At 56.9% G+C, this 17818-nt stretch overlaps 1 protein-coding gene across 4 annotated transcripts in view; it reads left to right on the top strand.

Annotated features, from left to right (window-relative positions):
- Positions 1-36: 36 nt before the first annotated feature.
- Positions 37-17818, top strand: part of ACP1 (acid phosphatase 1) — a 19856-nt gene continuing 2074 nt past the window's right edge. For 2 of the 4 annotated variants that reach the window (XM_006153529.3, XM_014589775.2), the window contains exons 1-4: positions 37-190; positions 9468-9541; positions 9625-9738; positions 15928-15989. In XM_006153529.3, coding sequence (XP_006153591.1) covers positions 148-190; positions 9468-9541; positions 9625-9738; positions 15928-15989 — 293 coding nt within the window. In that variant the 5' untranslated portion in view covers positions 37-147. Of the gene's footprint in view, positions 191-9467; positions 9542-9624; positions 9894-15927; positions 15990-17818 lie in introns of all 4 variants that reach the window. The other 2 variants (XR_003550249.1, XM_006153530.3) reach the window with 2 other exon arrangements.

Below are 17818 nucleotides of genomic sequence, written 5' to 3'. Positions count from 1 at the left end.
GATTGCGCAGGCGCAGGCTATCTAGCGGCTATGCGAGCGAGACCGACTGCGCAGGCGCGAGCTGGGGGCTGGGGGCGGGGGTAGTACGCACGCGCCGCGTCTGAGGAAGCCCGACGTGGTCGCCGGGGCTTCTGTCCGCGCGGGAAGATGGCCGAGCGGGTGCCCAAGTCGGTGCTGTTCGTATGTCTGGGTAAGAGGGCGCCGACCCACCCAGCTGACCCTCGGGGAGGCTGCGCCGGGGCCTGTGCGCTCGGAGGCCGGGGGCGGGGAGACCTTGGGTCACCCGACTCTGCCTTCAGCCTCCTTACCTCCGGGTCCTCGCACGTGCCCGGGCCCGCTGTCCCCGGGTCCCCCACCTGCCTCGCCTGTGTCCCTGAGTCACTGCACCTGCCTGGCCTGCCATCCCCGAGCTTCCTGCACTTCCAAGGCCTGTATCCCTGAGTCCCCCTCACCTGCCTGGCCTGTGTCCCCGGGTCCCCTAGCATCCGCACACTGTCCCTGACTCCCCTCCATCGTGTCCCTGGGCCTCCAGGTGACTTTGGTCTGTCCTTACAAAGGTCAGAGCTAAGGGGAGCGGGAGCCTGCGGGTCCACAGTCCCCAGGGGGGAAGTTGAGCCAGGGCTCTGGTCTGCATAACCTTGGTGACCAGCCCATGCACCAGTGTCCCCTCTCTCCAGGCGAAGGAGGGACGGGTGTACATTCTCCCTTCAGGTGACTTCCAGCGTAGACTCGCTCGTGTTCTTGGAGGATCTCCACTTAGCCCCTTACTCAGAGGGGGTTCATGTGGGTTCCTCCTGGTGTCCCAGTCCCCAAGGTGTCCGCCAGCTTTCCCCCCTTAGAGAGGCCAGACTTGTCAGGAGTCCAGGTGCTTAAAATGCTCTCCTCTTCCTGCAGGGTAAAGTTTCTTCCTTTCACGGGGAGCCTGCCAGGCCCTTCTCAGTCTCTCCTGGGCCCTTTCCCGCCATGCCCGAGGGCACCCTCAGAGCATCTGTGCCCTGTGTTGCTAGGGGCTTCTGTCCTCCGATTGTGGGGCCAGCTTGGAGCAAACCCTTTTTTAAAATAATTTTATTCTCGTAATAGATATTTTGCTATAAGGCATGTGCGCTAGCTGGAGAGAGAGAGGAGACGGAGAGACAGAAATTGAGAAATCACTCCCCGGGGGGATGGCCACACTGCAATCCCTTCTCCGTTCTCCTCTCAGGATCTTGGGCACACACACACAAGTGCCCAGCATGAGTTTTAAGTCACTGGGTCTGGGACTTGAGCTGTGGTCAACTACGTGGGTGTCCAGTGACGTAACCATGATGCCATCTGCTGGTCCTTGCAGGAAGCCCATTTTTCATTTTCTCTGATAGCCCCTGGTCTGGGCAGACTCACATGGTCCTGTTTGCGTCCTTAGCCCATTGGCTGCTGTCCCAGGCCGTCCCGGCGCCTCGGGTCACACAGATTCCATTACGATTATCTTACGGCGTGCTGAGACCTGGTGAATTTGCTGTCGAGGGCAGGGACTGACTGACTTCCCTCGTGTTCTGGCTTTAGGAACCGCAAGTGGCACCACCAGGTACTTGTGGGCACCCATTTCTGAGGGCCTGGGCAGGCCACTGGTCCCTGTGGTTGCCTCGTGGGCCTCGGTGTGCTCTGTCGGGGCGGCTGCTGGGATAATGCCGTCAAGTGGTAGATGCTCGGGTCACACCTGCTGGGATCCGGGGCCCGTTAGCTTTCGCTCACGCACATGGCGTGGTGGTGCAGGTGCTGTGGGCAGACGTGTGCACGTGTGTCTTAGTAACCGTCCTTTTGCACCTCCTGCTGCAGGGGCCGCGATGGACGGACCAGAGCGGAGGCCCAGGTGCCGGGTGCTCACCTCCGTCTTGGCCAGCGTGGGCTGCGTTTGGTGCGAGGTGTGAGAGGAACATGGAAGGGGTGGGTGGCCCAGTAGGCTCCATGTAGAACCTTGGAGGAGGTGAGGAAGCAAGCCTGGGAGGTTGTGGAAAAGCCCTGTGGGCCGGGGGAAGCAGGGGAAGGCTCCGAAGGACAGTGTTGGCCGTGCTGGCCTGGCGAGCGGGCGCCTCGCCCTGCTGGAGGGGAAGGCTCCGAAGGACCGTGCTGGCCAGGCGAGCAGGCGCCTCGCCCTGCTGGACTCCGCAGCCTGAGCGCTGCTCTCCAGGGCTCTCATGGGAGCTGTTCCTTACACACCACAGCACTCAGGGCAGGCCCTGCACACTCTGTGTGAGCCTGAGCGCACCCATGCTAGCCCCGGGCTGCATCAGAGGGACAGTGCAGGGCTTCCCCGGTCGTGGGACCTGGCTGCGCTCCAGCAGCACTTCCTGGACACCGGGTTGAGCTACAGAACGTTCACTTCACAGCGGACTATTGTATTTATTATTATGTTATTTATTTATGTAAGTTTCCTAGAGAGAGAAAGCGAGACACAGCCAGCAGGGCTTAAGCCGTGGTCGGCCATGTGGGATTCCAGCACCCTAGCCACTGCACCGCCTGCTGGCCCCCCAGCATATTTTGTATGTTTCTTTTTTTTCCAGCTACTAAAAAGTAAAAGTTACCCTGAGCTCTGTGGTCTATATGCCTATGAGGTGGGCTGGGAGCCGTGGTGTTCAGAGCCCTGTTTTAGGTCCGGGTCCCGGGATGCCGTGTGAGGGTGCGGACTTACTCGGAGTGTGGTAAGCCCCCTAAGGCCATGGTGCACAGGTGGGGACTGTCCGATTTAAGTCCGGAAAGAAATGTCCCTCGATCAGCCGCTGTGCTAAGGCCACACTGGAAGCCCGGCCAGTTCCCAGCACGCTCAGAAACCGGGCATGGTGACCGAGGGAGGGGACCACGATAGGGAGGCCCTGTCTAGCACACCAGACACACACACACCCCTGAACAGAGGCTCCAGCTGTCCTGTCGAGATTGGGTGGGAGGAGGGCCAGGGCGGCGGAGCGGGCAGGTACTGGCCGGTGTTCTGGGAAGATTAGGGAGATGGGTAGGTGCTGAGACGTGGCAGCCCTGGCAGTGGGGACCCTGAGAGGGTGGGCTGGATGCTTCCAACTTTAAAGTCGGTATTCCTTCATGGTGTTCGTTTGGCCCTTTTGGGACTGGGTTTCCCACTGGCGGGTGCTTGGCTGAGCACGCGCCGCTGGCTTGGGCGAGGTCAGGAAGACTGATGTTGGTCAGGACTTCCTGGAGAAGGTGGTGGTTGTGCCCAGCCAGCATGGTGGCTTAGGGTTAGAGTTTGGGTTCGGTCCCTCTGTGTTGGGGCTGGGCTCACCGGGTGAAGCAGGGTCAGCCTCCCCGCCCAGAGCCTGACCAGTGTCTTCTGAGGGTCTCCACCCTCGAGACGAAGGTGTTAGTGGGCATAGGGCATGCTGCCTGGTGGAAAAAAAGGTGCCCACAAAACTCTTCCTTCTTGTGTCCCGCAACCCAGGTCTCTTTTGTGGCCCCAGAGTGGGTGGGGGTTCTCCAGGAGCGAGACGGCGCTTCTGCGCCCATGCCCAGTTGGCAGCTCTGACCTGGGCCAGTTCTGGCGACCCTGCCTTCCCGTAGCCCCCGCGGTTGGCTCCCCACTGTGGACGCCAGTCGCAGGCGGGGCCCCTGGAGCTCTGGCCTCCACGAGCCCTCCCTCAGGTCGATCACTCCCGTGGAGCAGCAGCTCACAGAGCTCAGGACGGATGGTGGCTTATGAAGGAGCCTCAGAGCACAGGCGGCGAGATGCCCCGGGCAGGGCGTGTGGGAGGCGCAGCACCATGCCGACTCAGCGCCTCTCTCCAGGAACCTGCGTGTCCAGCTGCCCGGGCACCCTGACCCTGTCCTGCACGTCCCTCATGGGGTGACAGGCGGGGGCGGGGGGGGGCATCAGGGTCTGTCTCGAAATCTTGGCCTCTCCAGTTGGCATTTTTACCCCAGGTTTCAGGAGGACCCTCTGGAAGGGGTGTGATGGTGGAGGACGGTCAGGGCTCTGTGACCCTCTGGAAGGGTGTGAAGGTGGAGGACCGACCGTCAGGGCTCTGTGACCCGCCTGGGGCGGTGTAAGGGAAGCTGCTATCCCTTGGACCCGGCACCCAGAGCACCAGGCCAGCTGGGGACTCACAGCAGGAGCTTTTCCTCTGGAAACCTGCAGACTGCAGTGCAGGAGTTCAGGACCTGTGCCGGGGTGAAGCCTTGTGCTCGCTGACCGCTGCCGCTCCAGGCCGTGACAAAGTCACTAGGGATGCAGACAAGCAGACATTTGATTTCTGATTTTGGCAATGTGGGTGTTACTCTAATCTGCAGTCATCCGTGTGCACGCGTCCGTGTGCACGCGTGCATGCATGCTATAGGGCTCCTGTGCTTGCTGGAGAGAGGGAAAGTGAGAATTCACCTCCGAGGGTGGCTGGCATCGCCCCACAGTCCCTTCTCCGCTCTCCTCGCAGGCCCCCGGGCATGCACGCACATACGCCCTGTGTGTTTTTCAAGGCTCCAGGTCCAGGGCCTTGGTCAGAACTGTGGTCAGCCTTGTGGGAGTCCAGCGCCTTAATCACCACACTGCCCGCTGGCCTCTCTTCCTGTTTTAAATGTAGCAATCTGGGGAAAAGGAGTGGGTGAGCATGCCTGTAAGACTGTGAATAGGGTTTTTGTTGTGGGAAACCCGTTCGAGCTAGTGCTGTCAGTTTGTAAAGGGCAGGCCTAGTCCTTCAGCTGCTGCGGTACCAGGCTTCTGTCATCCCTTTCAGAGTTCCACAGTAGCAACGATTTTCTTGATTTGGAATGGCGTGTTTGCTGTTGACAGCACGCCCAGGGTCCACAGCGACAAGTAGAATGATTACTGTAGGAAGCTGCTGAAATAGTGCTGGTGGCAGCCATGTCGTTCCCGTGGCCGTGGCACACGTTCCAGAGACCGGACACCTCTGAGACTCAGGCGGCGCCGCACTCGCTAGCGTGTGCCGAGCATTGCATGCTCCTGACCCCCCCTTTCCTGCTGTGTGGATGGACTCTGACTCACAAACGCCACGCCAGAGACCGAAAACCTTCCTAAGTTCTACACTGAAGACAAAGTCATTTGTAATAATAACGAAAGGCAGACATGCCATAAATTTTAGTCAATCTCTCAAACATTTAAAAAATTGTTAAACTGAACTCTTAGGGCCTGAGTGGGCACTGTCCTCCCCATACTCGGACTCCTATGGATAAGCCGAAATCGGATCAGCCACTCCAGTCGATCCCAGGAAGCCTGCCCTGGGTGCCTCGTGCGGCCACCCTCCAGCTGTCCCTGGTGGTCTCTGCCTCATGCCTCCCCTTTTGTACACACCTTCCCTTTACAGCAGGTGTCACTCCTGTCCGCTGATGTGCCCTGTGACCACGCGGTTGGCTGGAGTCTCAAAACCATCTTCTGGGAGACTGCCCAACTTAAATCACCTGCCCTTTGTTTAAATAAACTGTTAAATTTTGGTTTGTTTACATTTTGTTTTTAACATACTGCAAGCCCAAAGTCTGGGGGAGAGCAAAGTAAGCCGAGGTCGTGACTGGAGGCTGTCACCTTGAGACGACCAGGTTTCACCCACGGGGGGTCAGTGTGTGTCACTTGTGCTTTTGAAGAACCCAGCTGCACCTGTTCGCAGAGATGCCGTGTAGCATGATCTCCATCGCTTTAATGTAGTTCCCAGTGATGGGGCTCAGAGCAGCCTGTCCAGAGGGTGCACTGTGCCTGTGAGCTTCCGTGGCAGTCTCCCCAAGCTACCGCCCTCCTGCTTCCATCCCTGTCTCTCCTCCAAGTCATAAGGATCAGAGTTTCCCCTCCTCCAGAGACCAGGCCCCTCCCCCAAAGCAATGGAACCTAGGAGGGCTTCTCTCTTCTCTCTCCCTTAAGGCCTGTGTTCCAGAGGGTCCTGCCCTGCCTGGAGAAAGAAATGGTGCAGAGAGGCCACAGAGCCTGGTCAGACAGGGCTTGCTGGGTCCCCACCTGTTCCCGGTAGGTCAGGTCCTTCCCCAGTCCATTTTCTGCATGGCTGCTTGTTTCTCGTGGAACTGTTGCATAAAAGCAGTTTCCCTTGGTCTGAGGCTCCAGTGCTAATAAAACTCGGGTTGGTCAGTCTCAGGTGTTTTCTCCACCTTCAGTCTGCCAAGTTTTTTTTTGTTTGTTTTTCAGTTCATAAGGAAAGTCTGTGTTTAGACCAGCAGTCCCCAATCTTTTGGACACCAGGGACCGAGTTCACGGAAGTTCTTCCCTGCCGGAGCTGGGCGGGGAAGGTGGTTGGGACGGTTTGAGCACAGCATGCTTACTGTGGGCTTTATCTCTGTTGTTACACTGACGCAGAGCGGTAACCACAGCCCACCCTGTGCAGACTCCGCAGCCGGCGCCTCAAGCTTGTCCTGCAGTGGGACCGTCCCACCTGGGTGATCCGCACCGCGCCGCCTGAGTGCTGCTGTGTCCATCCACTTAGTGTTCCTGCGTTTGTCCCTGTAGAAAGCCCTGTGTGGCAAAGGTAGGGTGTTGGAGTGAAAGCAGCGTGTCAGTGCATTCATGGCTGTGCTCTGGAGCACATGGAGACCCGACGCTGTCTCGGGTGTGTTCGATCTGCCGTCATCCGTGGTCTTGAGCAGTTGATCCTATTGTAGCACACATGGCGTCGGCTTGCCTGCATTTGCACGAATGAGGCACGGAGCCACTCTTCTCAGATTGGGGCTCTTCTGTGGTTGCGAAGAAGTGCCGCACTCTCCTGAAAGCTCAGGCGATCACGCACCACTGGGAGCGAGCGGCCTGGCTGTCTTTCCACATCTGCTCATGTTTGAAAAACATCGAAATGCAGTGTGCGTCCATCACCCGCAGTTCCAGTCTGGCTCTGAAAGCAGCACCTTACCTGCTGACAGCCCGGTTGCCGTTCTCTGAGGTGGCAGATCGAGCTCATCGAGCAGCCTGAATGTGTCATGCAAGTAAGCAAGCATGTGACCCATTCTGGGCCACCGAGATGTGCTCCAGTGCCAGCCGCGCTCAGAGATCTCTGGAGCAGCTCTGGTGTCTCGGAGACTGGCCGCTGTGGGCCTTTGGAAAGCTGTCTCTGCTGAGGGGCGTGGGTGCTCTGCGTCCCTCCCCACAGACTAAGGGAGGCCTGCACTTGTGCGTGGCAGGACGACGTTCGGGACGTTTCCACCTGGCCATTGCTTCTCTTCGATGGCACAGTGTGTAGACTACGTTCAGAAGAGACCACTCACCTGAGTGGTGGAGCCAGAAAGCCGGCCAGTCACGGCCACCGCCCCATCCTGCGTATTGACAGAGTGACCAGCTCAGTTTTGCTCGTGTGTAATTATTCAAAGACTCGAGTGTTTGCAGCTGTGGGATTGCTCAGCAGCAAAAGTGTGTGTCACCTTTGTACTCAGCCTCCTGAAAACACTGCTCAGAGACCAGCATTGCGGACCAGCAGGTGGCATGGTGGTGAAGGCTGTGTTTCCCTCATGGCCTACCGTGGGCTTGAAAATCAGAGCAGGTGCGCGTGTGCATGTCCAGGATCCTGAAAGGCGAGTGGAGGGAAGGAGATTGTGGCGTGGCCATCGCCTGGTGAGTGATTCCTCGCTTTCCCTGTCTGGCCAGTGCATGCACCCTACTGCAAGTACCTGAAGCAGAAGCAAAGCGAACTTGTGGCCCTGCTGTCCGCGTCAGTAGACTCGTCTCCCTGGGTTGCACGCCAGTGACGCTTTCTCCCCTACCCGTGCACCTCCGTGTCCTCTGCCGTCTCATTACTTTGTCTAGCTGTGCTACCCTCTGAGCCACAGCCCGGCTGGATGTCCTTGCAGCAGGTGGGGGGACTCTTCCCTGCAGCGGGGCGGTAAGCTGCGCGTGGAGCTCCGGGCAGACGCAGTGACGAAGTGGTGCCTCCGTCGTGGCTGCTCTCCCGTTTATGCCTGTCCGCCTTCGAAGGACGTCACCGGCCTCCGGTGCTCCTTTCCGCGTGGCAAGGCAGTTTGAAGGTCTCAAGGCGGCATTGACACATAGGAAGTGGGCTTGGGGAGTGAGGGCCCCGGCGTGCTTGTGAGCGCAGCTTTCCTTCCGTGGGCAGCCTCGGTCTCTGCGTCTCATCATGGAGTCTCCCCTCGGGGAAGAGGCTCCAGTGACGTTTGCTTTGTACTCGGCGTGGCTGGGTGAGCGGCGCCGTGAGGGGCATGCGGGGAGGCACGTGAGGCCCGGCGGCCAGGCGCAGGCTTTCGTGGTGTAGGAGCGCATTCTGGCCATGAGCTTGCCCTGGCTTGGTGTGCCGCGTAGCCTGCTCCCGCCGTGAGCCCGCAGCAGTGCCGCTGCGTCGTCGCTGCCTGTCGCCGCAGGCATTTTGACGAATCCGAAAGCAGCCGACGTACGGTCTCTGTGCAGCCCCACCTCTCTGCCGTTGATGCTCAGCGTTGGCAGCGCGCCCTGGAGCTGGCGCCTCAGGTCCGGTCCCCACTAGGTCGCGCGGCTCACAGCGGACTCCGCGCTCCTAGGGTCTGAGGCCGCCCTGGTCTCAGGCGGAGCTGGGTGGTGCCCTGAGGGACGGGACGGCTCAGCACACATGAAGCTTCTGGTTGCTGCCCCGACTGGCCGTGTGGCCTGGAGGTCGGGGTCCTGTCTTAACTGTCTTCAGGCCCTGGTGCAGGGTGTGGCTCGTTGCGGAGGGTGTGCAGAGCGTGCTCGTGGAGTTCACCCCTCCCTCAAGACCTTCGGGTTCCACACCGAGGCCGTGAAGCTCCAGGCCCTGGCAGCTCATGTCCTCGAGGCTTGTTGGGGCCGCCAGTTCCCGACTGCCTGGACTTGAGCGCCTTCCTGGCCCACTGAGACCCTCCACACCCCAGCTCAGTACCCCTTCTCCTCGTAAGGGCGGCGTGTGGCTTATGCTCTGTGGAGCTGTTCTCCCTCTGCAGCTCTTGCGTGGTGCCTGTGTGCCACACTCACTCACTGTGGCGGACCCTGCACCTCACCTGCGTGCTTCTCTGGGCACGGGCTAGCTCTGCTTTGGGAGGAGTCTGGGTCTTTTTTCTCTCCTCCTGTGTGGTGGGGAATGTGGCCACTGTCCTGGCTGCACGGAGCTAATCCCTAGGTGCCTTGGAGTTTTCTAGGGGTCTCTGTCCCAGTGGCCCCATTTACACTGAGGAGATGTCTCGAGTGTGGGCCCGGCGCTCGGTACAGACAGCCAGGGAGTCTGTCCGTCCTGCTGCATATGTAAGCCCAGGGCTGTCTAAGCTCCCCAGGGCGGTGCACTCGACAGGGCGGCACAGCGATGGTGGGTAGGCTGCGTGCCCTCCGCGTCTCTCCCTGCTGGCTCTCATCTGCGCCTTTAGCCGTGACGCGTGTAGCACAGTCCCGTCCTGTCCTGCCAGTCGTTCTAGAGCCCTGTCTGACCTGAGTGGGTGTGTGGGTCCTGGGTTAGCAGCTAGCTGGTTTGAAGGGAGGGTGGCCCTGGGGACCCTGGGCCGGCAGGGCCAGCGTCTGGCAGCACCAAGCCTAACCCTGTCTGTGCCCCCTCTTTAAGGTAACATCTGCCGGTCTCCGATTGCAGAAGCTGTTTTCAGGAAACTCGTGAGCGACCAGAACGTCTCCGAGAACGTGAGTACCATGCGTTGTCTTAGAGCCCCGCCTGACGATTCGGTAGGAAATGGCCGAAAAGCTTCTTTCTTCTTCTCCTGCAGTGGAGGATAGACAGCGCGGCGACCTCCGCGTACGAGATAGGGAACCCCCCCGACTACCGAGGACAGAGCTGCATGGAGAAGCACGGCGTCCCCATGAGCCACGTAGCCCGGCAGGTACCGTTCTTGACCTCGAGGACGTGTGTTCTGTGTTGCAGTGGGTCATGGACAGCGGCGCGGTGTCTGACTGGAACGTGGGCCGGTCCCCGGACCCCCGAGCTGTGAGCTGCCTGAGAGGTCATGGCATTAGCACGGCCCACAGAGCGAGACAGGTAGGGCAGGCCCATCTGCTCTCTGACGTGCAGCCCCCGCCGAGCAGTCGTGAGAGCTGAGCCCACTGGGCGTTCACGGGTGTGGGCTCGGCGTGGACCTGCCGGCTGGTGCACAGATCGTTTTGCCTCTGGCTCTGAGCCCTCAGAGGCTCGCGTGATGTTGGTGTTCACTGGAAATGTGCCGAGACCTGGCCTGAGCCGTCTCCATGAATTCTGCTGGTTTTGCCTTCTTTGTAGGTTTTTGCCATAGGGTGCGTGCACTCCCTGGAGAGAGACGGGAGTGAGAAAGCGCCCATCTGGGAGATGGCCACACTGCAGTCCCTTCTCCGCCGTCCTCCTCCCGACATTTTGAGCATGCCCACGAGCCCGGTGTGATTTTCAAGCTGCCAGGTCTAGGACTCAAACCACAGTCAGCCACGTGGGGGTCCAGCGTCTTAACCACCGTGCCACTCGCTGGCCCCTACTTCCATTGGTTTTTAAACCACAGGTGCTGTGCCTGTTGGCTGTAATGTGCGCGTCACCAGCTAAAGCAGCGCCACATACGTGTGCACGTTCGGTCGGCTTAGTGGTCTGGTGGAAATGGAGTTGCAGCTCACCAGCCCTCCGGGCGCGAGTCTCACAGCAGCCGCAGGGCTGTGGTACCAGACGCTGGCAGCTCCAGGTGTGCTCAACCCCGCCCAGCAGGTCCCGCATTCTCAGTTTCAGTCAGGTACTCGGGACTCTGTAAGGGGCCTTTTCCTCTCATGTGCTCACTGGGCCTTCAGGCCTGCTGCCCGCACGCCTGTGTCTGCTCACCACTGCGTGAGGGCACAACCTCGCAGGGAGGAGATCTTCAGCATTAGGAAGGCTGTGCTTTGAGTCTTTTCCAGTGTACTTTTGTGTGATAGAGAAACGTGTGTGTGAGGGGCGTGGGGAGGTGAGGAAGAGAGCACCCCAGCAGGATGGGCCCCTGCAGTTCTTCCCTCCAGCTCTTCACCCTGGCAGTGTCCGGAGCACCTGCACGTGGCCCAGCGCATTGCTTCCAGGGCCGGGATTTGAACCGTAGTCAGCCACGTGGAGTGTGGCCTCCACCATGGCACTTAACTGCCTGCTACAGGGCCAGCCCCAAGTGTTTTGTTTTAAAAGTCACGTTGTTTTTCACGCACATCAGTGTATAATAAAGCTGGGTGCAGGCCAGCAGGTGGCATGGAGGTTCAGGCTGCTGGATGCTGCGTGGCTGCTACGCATTCCAAGTCCTGGACCCAGCAGTTGAAAACACACTGAGTACGTGTGCGCGCCCCGAGTCTCAAGAAGTGAATGGAGAAGGGATTGTAGTGTAGCCATGCCTCTTGGGGATTTCTCACTTTCCCTCCCTCTCTGTGTCTGTTTCACTCCGTAAGTAAGTACACGTGCCCGATAGCAAACTTCAAAAAAAAAAAAGAAAAAATTAAAAAACTGGATGCAAATGAAGGTTTTTTTTAATACTTAGGCCTTTAAATAAGCCAAGCTATTAAATGTAAATTAGAAATTATAGAATAAAATTAAAAAGCTAGAAGCTGTTTTTCAAGGACAGTTTTACATACTGGTTTTGAATTAGTACTTCCACAGTATCTGGTTCTTGTTCTTTGAAACCTTTAAGAAAAATGTTGCCAGCAGTGTAACTTTGTAACAATTTAAAGTACAATGGGCATCGCTCCAGGCCTCCTTACACTTACAGCTCCTTTCTGTCACTAGTTGTCACAGTTCGGGAGTAACTATTCTCATCCATTTAAACAACTTTTTGCTGCAGAACATGCACACTCGCCAGAGAGAGGAAGAGAGAAAAGGCACCCTCTGGGGGGGAGGTAGACACATCACGTTCCCTTGTCCATTTTTAACTCGGGATTTGGGGCATGCATGCGCACAAGCACATGCTCAGTGTGTTTTTTTGAAGCCTCCAGGCCTGGGGCTTGAACCATGTAGTTACCCATGTGGGATCCATCTGCCTTAACTACCACGCCACCAGCTGGCTCCCTCCAGTAGAGTTTTGCATCCTAATTTTTCCCATGCTTCCATTTTAGGGTTTTGCCATAGGGCCCATGCACTCACAGGAGAGAGACAGAAAGGGAGGAGGAGAAATCACCCCCAGGGGGATGCCTACATTGCAGTCCCTTCTCCTCCATTCTCACAGGCTCCTGTGCACACTTACACGCATGTGTGGTGTGATCTTTCAGGCCTGTGGGTCCCAGTTGGCACGGAGGTTGGCCGTGTGTGACCCAGGGCCATCACCACCACGCCACCTGCTGGTCGCTTCCCAGTACTTTTAAAAGTTTATTCTCTCTCTTTCCTGAGCACGTGCAGATACCAGAGGGGGCCTCCAGAGCCTGGCTGCGCACTCCCCCCACCGCCCGTCGGTCCGGGCGCTCTGCCAGATGCATATTTCAGATCAACCTGGGACCTGAGCCTGTGGCAGCCCTGGCAGTGTGCAGTTTGGTGCCTGCCCATCGAAGCTGGGCCTGCCTGGTTTTTTCAGCGCAGCCGTCAGCCTGCTGGCCCCGTTAGTCCAGTGCAGACTTTTCTGGGAAACCCGCCCCAAGCTTGTACACAGATTCTGAGCTCAGCCCGAGCCCTGTCCCCCAGTCTTCCCTGGACGTTTACCTCCTTCTTAACTTCACGGGGTGGCACTGCAGAGATTCTGTCCTTGAGTGTCACTGTGACTCGCTCTTGGTGGACACTAGGCTGCTTCTGGTTGGGGCCCTGCAGGCGAGGGTCTGTGGGTGACTGACTCTAGCTTGTCTGCCGGGCATGCCCCGCCTTGCGCAGGATCAGGCTTGCGTGGCCTCAGCAGCCAGGTGGGGGCTTCTCTTGGAAGGTTTGCGGAAGCTTGGTGGTGTTTCCGCGTTGACCTGTGGGAGGCCCATCCGCCCTGTCGGCCTGGTCCTTTGACTCCTGCTGCCTCCTCTGCTTCCCTTGCGCTTCCTTTTGGCATTCAGCTCTCAGCAGTGTGCTCTAGACAGCCAGAACATACTGGAATTATGGGTTGATGTTTTGCATCAATTTGGAAAATTCTGGGCTACTATTGTTCATATTTTACTTCACTTTCTCTCCTGAGATTCAACTTTGTGTATTGAACATAAATACTTCATTTCCCGTCCTTTTCACTGTGAGCTTCAGCCGGGCTCCGACCTGTTCTCTGAGGCAATGTGCTCGTGCGCTCCAGCCGTCCGCGGTCTCAGCGCATTTACCTGCTGGCTCAGGTACACTCTGCCGGGAAAACATGACACATTTTTCCGTTTTTCTGTGCAGAAGTGTGTCACGGTTTCCCTGACACCTAATAGTTCCCAGGTGCGTTCTTCACCTCTCTCTGTGCTGCCGAGCATGTGCTGCACGGACTCTGAGGTCTGCTAACGCACGGCACATGGGAGTGAGCCAGGCTGAGACGGGCATGGAAATCGCAGTACCTTTGGACCACAGTATTTTGCTCCCAGATGGGTTTCCTTTGGTAGGGAGATAGGTTAGGGCCGACCACCTTGGAACGAGGCTGAGTTGTGGCCTTCAGGTTTGAGCTCCCCAGCAGAGAGGTCGGCCCTCTGGCTGGGCAGCTCACACAGTGGCGTTTCCCCTTCCTGGGTGGCTGTGACTTCCGCCGGGCTTCCTCAGCACAGGGATCTCGAGCTTCACGGTGGCGTTCGAGCTGCTTTGAGAGCAGGTGTGCATCGGGCTCAGCTCCCTGGACCGTTGGTCTCTGGGCTGCAGCCCTGCTGGCCCGCACACCTCTCCTCCACACAGCCCCTGAGACACAGAGGTTGGCCTTCTGCCCTTTGTGCCATGATCCTCTGGGTCCTCAGCCTCACACTCTTGGCATTTGGGTCCGGGTGGTTGGGTGGAGCTGCCCGGCACCCTCAGGGTGTGAGGCAGCACTGCTGGGTGCCAGACACTGCCGCCCATTCCTTGAAGGTCCCCTCGTCGGAGCCCGGAGCACAGGTGTCAGTGGCCAGGTCACTGGCTCCGAGGTCTGAGGGCCGGAGCAGAGGTTTGTTGGAACCCATAGGCGCCTTCTCGCACTGGCTTCCAGCACTGCCACTTGCCAAGGGTGGCGAGGTGTCGGACGATCATGGTCACCCTGGGCTGGCCAGGACGCTCCTTCCTGCTGTGCGCTAGTGCTGAGCGGGCGTGGGCGGAGGCAGGCACGAGGCACGTCCAAGCAGGGCCGTGCTCCTCACAGGCTCTGTGCTGAAAAGTGGTTTTTCACTTAGTGAGTAATAGCTAGTGAGTTTGCGCTATTTTTGGATGATTAATGTTTAAAGGTTTTCTCGCTTTGACTGACAAGTACTGGTTCAGATAACCCTGTGAACAAGCTGTGGGCGTAGGACTTGAACCGTTGTCGAGAGGGAAAGGGCTGCCCCTGTGAAGCCCGAGCCCCTGCGCCAAGGTCTGCTCGGTGCCCGGCGTCACAGCTGGGTCCGCTGTTTGCATGGCTGCCTCAAGGCAGGGCCACGTGCTCCCGCGGGCGCTGGCCTCGTGCCTCGTTCCCAGGAGCGTCGGTGAGCCTGAAGGGGCGGTCTGCGTTCTGTGGTTTTCTAGTTGTCGTGGATGGGAGGGTCTAATTTCCACGACCTGTGTCAGTCGTAACTGCAGGGCACCCCTTCACTACACACACATCCTTTCTTTTTTTCTTAAGAGGTTTTTGGCTTAGGGTGTGCACACTCGCCAGAGAGAGAGAGAGACAGAGACAGTGAGAGGGAGAGTGAGAAATCACCCCCTGGGGATATGGCCACACGGCTATTCCTCTCCTCCATTCTCCTCCCAGCATCTTGTGCACACATGTGCCCAGCGTTTCAAGGCACTGGATTTGGGACTCGAACCGCAGTCAGCCATGTGGGAGTCCAGTGATGTAACCGCTACGCCATGTGCTGGTCCTCACCCACATTCTTTACAAGCGAAAGTCCCATTTAAAGCTGGGCAGGGTGGGGGGTCAGAGACAACCCAACGCTACACACGTGACTCTGTGCAGTTTCCACATTACACACATGATGCTGTGCGGTTTCCACGCTGCACACGTGATGCCATGCGGTTTCCATCTAGAGACTCCAGGGTGGCAGGCACACGCTCGCCGTGCCCATTGGTGCTGTGGGGTCAGGACTGTGGGTGTGGGGTGCTGCCCGGCGTCTGTCATGCTCATTGAAGGAGTACATGAAATTCAAAAAATAAACAGAAACAAAGATCGGGATGGTTTGTTTGACTCAGTAACAGTTACTAAGTCTTTATTTTCTAAGGATCCAGAACTAGAAACAATGTTTAATATTAAGGAAACATTTGTTACACAAGTAATCCAGAGGGTAACAGAGCAGCTAATCAGCAGTGCCCTGCTAGGTTTTGAGATGGTGCCGTGGGCTGTTCACCACGCGCGGCTCTGATGGCCAGCACGGCGCCCCGAGTAGGGAGCAGGAGGCCCCGTGTCTCCGGGTGGCTCTGATGGCCAGCACAGCGCCCCGAGTAGGGGGCAGGAAGCCCCGTGTCTCACTCTGGCTCGCTGCTCTGCCCCGAGTGCTGGAGTCACTGGGAGCTGAACCATCTCCAGCAGCTCCTATGTCATTTCCCTGGGCACATCTTTATAAATCAGTGTCAGAAAATAGTGGACGTTTTCAGGTTGGAATGCATCAAAACACCAAGCGGTGTCATGTTGAAATCCCAGGTAGTCACCAAAGATACTGTCAATGCAGTCCCCACTCGTGCTCCCTGCCGAGGAACTTTCTCTGGCCACTTGACCACAGGGTCCCTGTGCCTTGGTCTTCCCCAGGACACTGTGTGTCTACACCGTCCTCTCTGGGTGCCGAGGAGCTGGAGCAGTGTCCGCGTCACGCAGGAGTGGATGGCCATCGCAGGGACTTTCACCATGGTGTTGTGACTAAAGTTTGGGAATAAATTAGCTCTGCTTCAACCTAAGTTATTATTTAGCTAGGTTGGTAATTAGTGAGTCACAGCCTCAAATGCAGCAGGACTGTTAGGCTTTAAGGCTTGTAGGCTTGAGCGGTGCAGGTGCCCATGTGACGGTTTCTCTCTTACTTACCTTTAGGTCACCAAGGAAGACTTCGCCACGTTTGATTACATACTGTGCATGGACGAGAGCAATCTGAGGTAATTGCATTTTCAGAGTATCTGTTCAACGCTCAGTTCAAGGTAGACCAAGGAGCTTGGCCCAGGTGACTTGGTATCATTTTAAGTTTTAATAGACAGTGATGCTGGGTGTTCTCACCAATAACCCACATACCGCAGGTGTGCATCTGGTACAGATCCTTGTAGCTGCCAAGGTGGAGCCACTTTAAAGGGTGAGTTTTGTCTTGTATCTAAAGTGGATACAAGTGTATGTTTAAACTCCAAGATTTTTACTTGCTAGAGAATGTTTTAATATAGAGGTTTGGCCTCTGATTACTTATAGGTTTTATCAATTTTAGAATCAATTTCTCGCTGAAGTGGCTCAGATTTTTCAATTCTTGTGCATATAAAATTGAGTTGAAGTTCGTTGTGCCTTTTTGTCTTGACCCGAATTTCGAGTTAAATCTTCATCTGGTATCTACATCCTGTTTAGACACTAGTCTACATTTTCTAAACTGCATGGTGTTCGCTAAAAGCAAGAACAGCGACGAGTGGATGACCAGCCCGGGGCTTTCAACACAGGCTTTCAGGCTTGTAGGCTTGAGTGGTGCAGGTGCCCGTGTGACAGCTTCTGTCTTAATTTTAGGTCACCAAGGAAGACGTGGCCATGTTTGATTACATACTTAGTCAGAGCTAGTGAAGGTCACGAGCCTTGGTGAAAGTCCTGAGGCCCGATCTGCTTGCACTGTCAATGATGCCCTCCCGTTGTTCCTTCTGGACTCTGATATTAACTGTCGGTCACCTTTTAAATTCCGCACACATCAGGATTAAAGTTTGGCCTCTGCTGTGAGGACTCCTGTCCCTCGTGTGTTTCAAACGCAAGCTCGCATTGAGAGGGACGTTACACAGCAAGCCATGCAGGCAGGTGTGTGTGTGCGACTCCGCCGCTGTGGCCTGACCGTTGTGTCGCAGCTGCACCGTTTCACAGATGACGGAGACTGAGTGTATTGGGGCACTTCTAAGTTTTCAAAACGGTGTTTAATGGCGTTGCTTTTTGTTATTTTTTAAAACTCAGTTCAAAAAGACAAACATTCTTTCAAAAGAGGTATCTAAATGTGTTCCTGCTTTTGTATATGGGCTTAGGTTTCTGAAACTGATTAAAAAAATCTATCAAATATGAAAAAACAAAAAAGGACAGTGACTGTCACCATATGCCGAACTGTGTCGTGGCAGGAAACCCCGAGCGTCAGGCAGAGCTCCCTGTGGGGCTTAGCGAGCAGCCACTGTCCCTGCGAGGGGCCGGCCACGTGATGGAGTCACCGAGGAGTGCATGGCGTGTTCCCGTTGGAGGTGACGCGTGTTACACTAGAGCAATGCATCTCCGTGGTAACTGAGGGCAGTGTCCTGGGTCCTGCTCTGCCACCGTCCCCGCAGTAAGATAGAAAACTTTTTTTTTTGTGAGAAGAGTACATGCACTCGCTGGAGACAGGGAAAGTGAGAGCGTGGGGTTCATGCACATGGACATACGTGACCATCCAACCTACTTATCAAGCTGCCGAGGCTGGGATTTGACCCTCATGGTCATCCCGTGAGGGATCTGCCAGCCTTAACCCTGAGGCCATGACGAAACGTTTTGGACTGCCTTAATTGATTTAAACAGCGTAAGCGTACAGACTAGGATGCTCGTGACTGCGTGACCCGCACGACGCTGATTATGTGCTCCCTCGTGCACACACTTCTCAGGTGCATCCCTCACCCGTCCTGGGAGAGGGGATGGAGAACGGCGGGGTTAGCTTGTCTCCCTGGCTCACGGGCTAGCGGTAGGGGTGGGGAAGTCTAGCCATAGGCTCGTGCTGCCCCCCACACGCCAC

This window comes from Tupaia chinensis, unplaced genomic scaffold (assembly GCF_000334495.1).
Source record: "Tupaia chinensis unplaced genomic scaffold, TupChi_1.0 Scaffold000377_5, whole genome shotgun sequence".
NCBI lineage: Eukaryota > Metazoa > Chordata > Mammalia > Scandentia > Tupaiidae > Tupaia > Tupaia belangeri.
Note: the sequence above shows the minus strand (reverse complement) of the source record. Positions and strands in the feature narration are given on the sequence as shown.